Here is a 10,641-nt window from a genome sequence, read left to right as displayed (position 1 = left end):
CATTTCTACTGCAAATATGTGCGAGCATTTCCCAGTGCTGGGACAAGAGCATAATGCAACAGTTCATGTAGTTGGAAATACTGCCAATGTTTAGTTTGAGGGATCTTTCACAACAAACCCCCTCATGGATTTAGACTCATAAGAACCATTTCAATGAATGTCTTGGCCAAAGATGACTGAAGTTTATCTCCAACATTGCATGGCTCATTTTCTGTGTTGGCATTGATCCTTTTGATAATATCTTCAAAAAGAAGTAAAAAAAAGGGCATTTTCACATCCATCACTGCTCCACTAAAGTTTGGCTTCACTGAGTAATAATTTCTCAAGCCACATTTTGCCCTCTGAAATTCAAAGAAGTGTGACTGTATGTAGTACAGTGAGAACACTGTGGGTTCTTGCCATTCATTTTAGGATTTTGTCATTCTGTTGATGTTCTCACTTGTATTTTCTGTTGGTGTTTTGTCTTTAAATGCGCAGAATTGTTTGGTGTAGTATGCAGTCATGTTTTCTCAATTGTCTGCTTTCAGGTGATGGTCAAAGTAGAACAGGAATGCTCCTTTTGTGAAGGCATCAAACTCTTTTGGACAATAGGAATCAATGAGCTGCTCAGCTGGGTGTTTTAGAACCTACACATCATCCCTTTTTCCTCCATGTGTCTCTGACATGACTTTTGAGTTTTTACAGTATATGCCTTTCATTGAGGACACAGATATTTCACCCTTACATCTGTCTATATGATCTCTCCCACTATAGTTTCCCTTTCTTCCATTGCCACCTGTGCACAAGTGCCACAGTCATCACAGTTGTGCTCAGACAAAGTCTCTGAACAACCTCACAGAGACATTCTGAAACTTGTACCACTTCCCAATTTCCACATGTTTCACCCCAAAGGTTTTTTTCACCAACTGTGAAACCGTATTGCTTCAGTCTGCGTCTGCTCCTGGTCACCGTTTCCTTCAGACAAACCAGATCCAGAGTCTTCAACTTCACATAATGAACAGATAAAACAAGTTAATAAAGGTATACTGCAGTTACAATATGTACACTATAAGCTATATATTGTTCAAATTCATAAATAAATCATAAACAGCATACATGTGATATATTCAGAAAGTACAAAGTTATCTTTTTTTTCTTTGAAACATGCAATTTTCACATTAAGTCATTGCTCTTTAGAACTGTATTGATTTATGGACTTAAATATTAATATTAATATTAATATTGGATTTTTGGTCACACGTCATTTAAGGAGAGAGTGTCAGATGATTCCTTCCTATGTTTCGGGGCACCAGCCAAGGAATTTTATCTTGACAATAAAGATAAACATTCATGGAACATATAAACATTCATGGAAGATTGTTGATTGAATTACAATTATATAAATTGGAGGAAGTTCATCATCTGACCAATCTGAAGGATTTTAGAGAGATTGTTAACTTGTACAGCCTCTTACTGTATTATCAACACAAGGAAGAAACAAGTGAATTCATACATACACATAATAATTCCTAAACAAAATTAGATATTTTCACCAAATTTGACACTTATTTATGAGCACACTCTGAGGACACAGAAAAAAATGTGGTGGGATTGCAGCTGTTGGTGGCGCTATAACTGAACAAAATCTGAAATTGCCACTAACTAAACTATATGAAATAAATTGCTATATTTTACCAATGATATTACTTCTTGCTTGCTTCTTTGTGCTTAGCTGGCACCTTAATGGCTTTGAATTTTATATATATATAATATATATATCACACGAGTGTGGAGCATGTAAACATTCTTCTTATAGATGATCTTGGAAAGAAATAATTGATTATGATGATGAAGAGTCTCGAAGACAACCCTGTATTGCCTGAAATGGCACAGGCTTCTTATCCACACAAGATGCCAAGCTACACTGGTTTAAAAAGTATTTACCAAAGTAATTATTTTACACTTTTACTTGTTTTTCATTTATAATGTTCAATCTTTACTATTCTAATCTGACATATCTTTTCATAAAATGAACTGACCATTTTTCCATGCCGTGGATTTCTTGGGACGGAGAGAGGTGGAAGTTAAGCAGCAGATAGATGGCTGAAGAGGATACTTGCTTTTCCCCTCCTTATAAATTCCCCAGTTACATAAAAGAGCTCCGCTGCAACATGAGAAACCAGGAGCTGACTGTGCAATATATAAAGTGCGTTCACTTTACATTTAGAAAATGTTGCCAATTTGCTATACATTTAAGGTGAATTCATTGAAGCATTATATTTTTGAAGCAGCACCAGTGCAAGTCCAATCTGTAACCCCTAAGCTAAGCATGCTCAACCTGGGGTGTGTTTCCCAAAAGCATCACCGAATAATGATTAAACTTGTGATCATAGTTGGTTTTAGGAAACGTGCCCATGTTAGCTCTCACTCAGCTGGCAATACTAGACCATATTGAAAATGTTCATCGTAAACAGGCCACAACCACTTCTGCTAAGTGAACAACAATACCACAATGTTTCACATGAGACGGAACTCCAGAATATGAAATGTGAACATAAGTGCGTATTTGTAGATATTATGTGTAAGTACTGATATTATGTGTTAGTAATTAATATTAAATAGGTAATATATTGTTCAGCAATGTATATAGTGTTTGTCTTTTTTCTAAGTGTACATCGGTACAATGTTGTGTTTCCCAAGCACTCTAAAGAGCAAACATAATCTGCTTTCTTCCAGTCTCCAATCTTTGGTTCGGTCAGAATTTGTGCCTCAGACAACAATTAGATTTCAAACCACACACAGCATTAAGAACCAATGGTTCTCAAACTTTCAAACAGGGTTATTTTATTTATTGTTTTGTCTTGTGGACTATATGTAAACATCTTTTATGTAAAATATCTTGCAGTACTAAACAAGGAATAGCATGCATTTTGAATGATCTCTCACTTTGTTAAAATTATTCACATTTTCACAGATTCTGCAAGTGGTTTCCATACTTTTTCATACAATATACGTATATATACAATTATTATGAAAAAAATCTAAGACTCAGGGTTAAGCCTTACCAAAAAAAAAAAAGAGGCATGAATGTGCCCTTTTTGTCTTACATTTACAAGAAAAACAACAACTTTTTTTTTTCTTTAGTCACATTTTTCATGTGGTTGAAGCAGCACTATAATGTTTTTTTTAATGATAAACATAATTCTGTTATATAGTACATATGTGACCAGTCACGGAAAGTAGGGACACAAGTCGGTTCTGGGGCATTTTGAGTTATTCACAGATTCTGACAGTGCAGTCTCCAAGCTTTCCAACGATGTGTGACACATGGAAATCTGATAATATTTGGAGAAGTTGTGGCCATTTGAAGGTGCCTACTCAAGACAGCTCTATAGGGAGAAAAACGCCTCTAAAGTTGCAGTTCTCACCTGTTCTCACCTGCTGGGAGTGACAATAGGGCTCATTTACATCTCATTTAGATAAGCCATACCCCCTGTAAAGCTGCATGGACCGCATACTATTAATAATAAAGGTTAATGTGCATTGTAAATGTCAGTAATTTATCTTTTTTGACTTTTATAAAAATGATTTAGAGGCTGAAATATGTGACGTTTTTGTCAAAACTCTATTTGAACTTGTGCATTGTAGATAACATGTTGCAAGACACTCCTTTAAAATCTGCCCATAATTTTTAATGTTATTATTTTAATGTTTATGTAAAGAAAAAGTACATATTGATGCTAATTTTATTTTTTATTTGCTGGTTTTCCACATAAAACTTGGTGAATTGACTTTTTGAACAGGATTCTGTGATAACCGTGATCATTTTGGTCACTAATCATGAAATGAAATGTTCTCACCTGAGAAGCCTGTTAAAGAAGAATAGGCAATCCAGGAAATAACTGGACTAACAGAGACCAGAGATCGCTAACTATGGCTATTCAAAACACTTTTCAAGACAATAAAATCATTATTGAGACGATGAATGCATGTATTGACTGAATTTGCGTCTGAATAGCGCTGGCTCCGTGGGCGTGGCCGCATTAGCGGATAATGAGCTGAATCACGGACTTCTGACATGGCTCTCTTTTCATACAGATTACATAAACACAGAAGGTTTGTTTTCGATTTGACTTACACGTTTTAAAACTTGACATTTCAACGTTTTTTCAGACATAAGTATAATTTTTTTATGATTAGTATTCACTAAGTTACAGTTCATTTTCTGAGAACTATCAGATTGGACTTCGTTCAGAGGGAGACGAGAAATCACGCATCATGTTAGTTTTCTTTATTTTTCAAAAAGCACAACATTTTGTTTTTACTCTGAGTGTACACAAATAAAAGAAGACATTCTATAGTTTCAATATATTACTTATGTCTCTATGACAAAAAATGACGGAGTATTTTAAGTCTGTTTTGCTGCAATGTGAAAAAAAATCCTGCACAACGCGCCGGCGCGTTACCTATGGAAGTAAATCAGTAGCAAAACACGAGAGGTTGCTGATCTGAATGTGAGAACTTGTCGTATTAATATTTGTATTTGTAAACTGAAATTTACACTCACAGCCCTGATGTGAAAAGCTGAATGTTTCAATTTGCACACGCAGACAACAATCAAAACACCCGTGTTATGAAGTTGTAGTTGCAGATTAATAGTTACAAATGTGTAAAATGGCATTCACATAGACAAAATGACAGACACAAATGTGTGAGACATATTTACTGTTGCACTTTGCTTCACTTTCGCTGTACAGCTTCAAGTCGGCACTTACAACCTCTCAGATCTGGCAGTACAAGTTCAATTCCTGGCGCTTTGACTTTTGCTACTCTTTTTGCGATATCCCTGTTGCAAAACTGACTTGAGCACTTGAAAGCAAAAGGGAGAGAGCAGAACGGGGGTGGGTGGGGGGTGAAGCCCTTTTATTGGTCGATGCCTGACCAATGAACAACGCCATCCAGTGCGACTTGGCATGCGGAAAGAAATAATTGCATATGTATGAGACAATATTTTCATTAAAATATCATTAGTTTTAGCAGGTTTTTATATGACAGTAAAAGAGTAAAGTTTTGGACCACCAAAACAGCATGATCTGCTCTATGTAGTGCCATCATTGCATACAAAAACGTCCAAATTCATTGGCTGACTCCAACCAATGAACGACTTTACTACTCTTTTACTGTAATATAAAACTCAGCTAAAACTAATGATATTTCAATGATATTTTAATTTTAATGAAAACAGGGATTTTATCTCCCCCCAAAGAAACATGTGATTAATGAAAAACAAGCCTCACATTGTTTCCAGTCATGTAAATGCTTCACTTTGCATGTCAGAATGTTTGAACCCAGACCACTACTATATGAAAATTCAAGTCCATTTACTAAACATTTTAAATATATAAGCCTGTAGCCTATATTACATCATCATATGTTCTGTCATATAGGCTACAATAAACACACAACAGCACAATTTACTTGCATCAAACAACTCATCAAGTAGGCTATGTATTATTAGTAATTATTATAATTATTCTTTTTGTTGATCCATTTCATTTATTGCCAAACTTTAAGATGTGAATTATATTATTGAAATAAACACATTTAGTGTCGTCAGGCTTTCATTTGTGTTTAATGGATAAAACAACGGAGCTGCGATCTCAGGTTTATGGCTGCTGTAAATTTTACCTGCCACAAGATGGCACTGTTTTCGACTTTTGATGCTTTCAAACCTTTCCTGAAACGTTTAGAGAAAAGCTTCAAATATTTAACAATCTTCATTTTCCCATCCCTACTCAATGGTTTTAGGCCTTTTTGCAAACGTTTCAGTCGAATTTAGCTGTTTTATTGAGCGTTTACTCATTTTGAGCCTGTTTATTTAAACATTAACCATCTGTAACGTCATATCCAATCAGATTTCTTTTCACCCATATCCCCCAGGCCCACCATACACACGTTTGACTTTACAACACACAAACGCACACCTTTATAATTATAATGAATTAAATTACAAATAATTTAAATTTAACATTTTTAAAATGTAAACATTTTGTAAAAAAATAAATTAAATAAAAATAGCGCCCTCTCATGGTATGCGAACAGTGAGTACACTGGCGTTGTTCATTGGTCAGGCATCGACCAATAAAAGGGCTTCAGGCATCGACCAATAAAAGGGCTTCACCCCCCACCCACCCCCGTTCTGCTCTCTCCCTTTTGCTTTCAAGTGCTCAAGTCAGTTTTGCAACAGGGATATCGCAAAAAGAGTAGCAAAAGTCAAAGCGCCAGGAATTGAACTTGTACTGCCAGATCTGAGAGGTTGTAAGTGCCGACTTGAAGCTGTACAGCGAAAGTGAAGCAAAGTGCAACAGTAAATATGTCTCACACATTTGTGTCTGTCATTTTGTCTATGTGAATGCCATTTTACACATTTGTAACTATTAATCTGCAACTACAACTTTGTAACACGGGTGTTTTGATTGTTGTCTGCGTGTGCAAATCGAAACATTAAGCTTTTCACATCAGGGCTGTGAAGTTCTCACATTCAAATCAGCAACCTCTCGTGTTTTGCTACTGATTTACTTCCATACATAACCGACTATGTTTGCTAGGACACTCACCAAGACGGGCATGTTGACATAATTTTTGTATGAATTTGTCCGCTGAAGCGCAAGACTTGAAAGAGAACTCAGTATTTGCGCGCTGACTGAAATAAGCGTGTGCGCGCTTCAGATGAACGCACACAAATCTTCCCACAGCGCGCGCGAGTTCTCTTTCGCTGAAGCTTGAAGGTTTAAATCAGCAAGGCTTATATGAGTTTAGTTTAAACACAGATAGCAACGTGTGCTGTTCAGGTTTCACCTGCGCTCGCGCGCTATCAACACCCGGGTGATGACGGCGTAAATGACTGGACATTAGAGCATACAGCACTCGAAGTTAACAGTTTACAAAGAGTGACTGTTTTGTCCACGCTTTTTGATTATCGTTGTTGTAACGTTTTGCGCATCCATCGACTGAAATATACATTATCTGAACTCTGTCTGTCTGTTTTCCACGTTGCTATTTTAAACAAACCATATTAACCAATAGATGCGTCGTCATACGAGATGGACCGCGGTGCAAGTGCGTACCGAACCGTAAGTGGAGAACCGTACGGTTCGATTTTTTACCGAGAACCGTTGCACCCCTAATATATATATATACATAATATATATATATATATATATATATATATATATATATATATATATATATATATATATATATATATATATATATACATACATACATACATACATACATACATATATATACACATACAAACATATATTTATTGCCCACGCCTTGCTCACTTGTCCCGTATTCCACCGTGGACGGTGCAAAGACAGAATCAGATTCGTATCTGTCAGATTTATGCTGCCTTCACGTGCTATCAGAATTATCATAAATACGAGTTTCCTAGATAAAAGTTGCACATGAACGCCATCTGATGTCTACCACTAGGAAGTTCGGAAATAATTTTGATACCCAAATTCCCGAGATGGGTGGGCCATAAACTTTAAACATGGAGGAGGGGAGAAATACTGCTGTGACAGGTATGATTTATTAGTGTTTTTTCCCACAACAGCTAGATCGTCTTGTCTTGTCATTAGGCAGAAAAATTCTAATGGGCGTCTTTCATTTAACCCTTCACATTCCAACAAAGACTGAATAGGCAGGTTTAAAAGTAATATTTCCTCAAAAACATTTTATTTGGATATTGACTGTCAAATTATGAATAAGATCGAGGATGCTACTGCTGATGTGTGGATCTGTTGTGCTCTTTCCTTGCTGGATTGTGCTTTTGGAATTTGCCCATCACTGAATGAGTGTGTGCTCTGTTGGGTTTCAAATTCATACAAGCTCGAACAAGCACGCCAATGTATAGACTAAATCCCAGCTGGGTAATCTGTTACTCTGGGTTTATTAGGGTTTAATGTGATGTTAAATTCTGAAAAAAATTAATCTTGATTTGTATAGCGCTTTTTAAAATGCATGTTTTTTCAAAGCAGCTTCACAGTGACAATAGGAAAATTCTTATCGAGCTAAAGTTGGTTTTTGATTGAATCATTTCTGTTGTATAAAATTAATTATTACTTTAGGTGCCGCTTAAATGACACCTTTCCTACTGAAAACCGAAGAAATTTAATGCATTCTTGCCGTTCATTTACATGTTTAGTCTATATTTTTTGTTTGCGTATTTGAGTGTGTATGAGTGCAGAAGCCTGGTCTTTTTTACAAAGTGATATTCGCCAAATTACTTTACTGGTCCGCATAATACAGAAAAATTAGTTGGGTCTGCAGATCTATGCAAACGGGAATAATTTTGATAATGTTTTACCTATACATAGGGAAAGGAAAGGGAAATGGGCCTTTGCAGGGGATAATTTAGTTGAAACGTCAGGGCTGCATTATCATCATGTCTAGGCGCAGGTCCTTCATCTCATTTGGATACGGCCTGGATCTGGCAGGCTGCGGCAAACCTTGGGATAAACAGAGCGAGACTAATATTAGCCTTGTGATGTAGCGAGTACATCAGGTGTTATGGGAAGTGTTCTTGGTTCTGGTTGACCTGATCTATGCAGCCTAACAATTTACATGATTTCATTTATAGAAGTAGATAATGGTTTATGCGTATGAAAGTTTAAAAAGATGTGTTTTTAATGTAGACCGAGTGTGTCTGCTTCCTGAACAGTGATAGGAAGACTGTTCCAAAGTTTAGGTGCTAAATAGGAAAAGGATCTACCGCCTGCAGTTGATTTTGATATTCTCAGAATTCAGGACAGTTGATAATACCTAGATTGCAATAGACATGAAGGACTATAATGCTTACCTTGCACAGACTGTGTGTGGGGAAAACATGATTGGTACAATCAAGACGTTCTTAATTTGACTAGTCTGTACCAATTCATTATCCTTTAATTGTTTTGCTGAAGTACAAATTTTTTTCTAAGTTCTTTTCAGACACGTTTCAAAACAGCTGGATGGAGTTCAGAAGAATGGAACAAAACATAGGGCTCTCGAGATGTGTTAATGAAAGTTTTATATCTTCAAATGCAGAACTGAAATCTTAATGGACACATTGAAGAACACTGCCTCTAAAATTAGTTCTAATGAGGAGAGAGAGGAGCAGGATGTTGTTCAGTACAAGAATCGAAGAACATCATCTCCAGAGCCAAGCTGTGTGTCTATGAAGAGTGACAGATCCATGCTTGAACCTCGTAAGTTCTGTGATAGAACAGTGACCTCTAACCCCAGGTGAGACACTGGAGACCAATAACAGTTTTATAACAAACATCAGTGATAAAGAGATCATCTTAATTATTGATGTGTCCATATTAAAAGCAGGGGGTGTAATAAAAAACTTGCATAATAACAAGTGTATTGTGATTTTCAAAACATTTGGTAACTAAACAGAATTTCATTAGGTTTAGTGGCAACATGTTACAATGTTCACAGTACAATAACTGGTAACCTACTGTTTTTAGTAGGGCTTGACACAAGTTTCAAGATTTATGATATGATTCCAATCTTTATTTTATATTGATTTATTTGGATAAATATCAGGTACAGTGGCTACATGTTAATTTTACATGTTAATGTTACATTTACATGTAAATGTTAATGTTAGGAAAAAATCTCTCAATTAATGTTGTAAGCATACAAGAAGCCTTTTCATTAAAGGTTCAAATTAACAACTCAAATTAATAATAGTTATCATAGATGTGAGGATAAATACCTTGTTACACAATGCCACTTAAACATCTTTGGTGATTGTCGCACAGGTGGGTGTCAGCAGCATATATATATATAATTACCTTGCACAGTGTGGGGAAAACGTGATTGGTACAGACTGGTCCAACCAAGAACCCTACCAATTCATGGCCCATTAATTGTAGTTTGCTGAAGTACTCATTTTTTCTAAGGTCTTTTCAGACACGTTTCACAACAGCTGGATGGAGTTCAGAAGAATGGAACAAAACATAGGGCTCTCGAGATGTGTGAAAGTTTTATATCTTCAAATGCAGAACTGAAATCTTAATGAAGTCACTGAAGAACACTGCTTCTAAAACGAGTTCTAATGAGGAGAGAGAGGATCAGGATGTTGTTCAGTACCAGAATCGGAGAACAGCATCTCTAGAGCCCAGCTGTGTGTCTATGAAGAGTGACAGATCCATGCTTGAACCTCGTAAGTTCTGTGATAGAACAGTGACCTCTAACCCCAGGTGAGACAATAACCAGAACTGGAGACAAATAACTGTATTATAACATAAACATCAATGATAAAGAGGTACAAGAGCTACATGGTCATTTTTCTCAAGGAAAAAATCTCTCAACTAATGCTGTAAAAATACAAGGAGACCTGTCAGCTGTTATTATTCATAAAGGTTAAAGGTGCCCTAGAATTAAAAATTGAATTTATCTTGGCATAGTTAAATAACAAGAGTTCAGTACATGGAAATGACATACAGTGAGTCTCAAACACCATTGCTTCCTCCTTGTGTAAATCTCATTTGTTTAAAAGACCTCCGAAGAACAGGCGAATCTCAACATAACACCGACTGTTACGTAACAGTTGGGATCATTAATATGTATGTATGACCCCAATATTTGCATATGCCAGCC

The 10,641-nt window shown here is 36.2% G+C and overlaps 1 protein-coding gene across 6 annotated transcripts in view; it reads left to right on the top strand.

Moving 5' to 3' along the window:
- The first annotated feature begins 8,817 nt into the window (after window positions 1-8,817).
- Window positions 8,818-10,641, top strand: part of LOC125246086 (NACHT, LRR and PYD domains-containing protein 3-like) — a 34,096-nt gene continuing 32,272 nt past the window's right edge. For 2 of the 6 annotated variants that reach the window (XM_048156933.1, XM_048156932.1), the window contains exons 1-2: window positions 8,821-9,273; window positions 10,044-10,241. In XM_048156933.1, coding sequence (XP_048012890.1) covers window positions 9,089-9,273; window positions 10,044-10,241 — 383 coding nt within the window. In that variant the 5' untranslated portion in view covers window positions 8,821-9,088. Of the gene's footprint in view, window positions 9,274-9,941; window positions 10,242-10,641 lie in introns of those variants that run through there. The other 4 variants (XR_007179719.1, XM_048156934.1, XM_048156935.1 and 1 more) reach the window with 4 other exon arrangements.

Source organism: Megalobrama amblycephala, linkage group LG14 (genome assembly GCF_018812025.1).
Source record: "Megalobrama amblycephala isolate DHTTF-2021 linkage group LG14, ASM1881202v1, whole genome shotgun sequence".
Lineage (NCBI taxonomy): Eukaryota > Metazoa > Chordata > Actinopteri > Cypriniformes > Xenocyprididae > Megalobrama > Megalobrama amblycephala.
The sequence above is the reverse complement of the archived record's forward strand: the minus strand, read 5'-3'. Positions and strand labels throughout refer to the sequence as shown.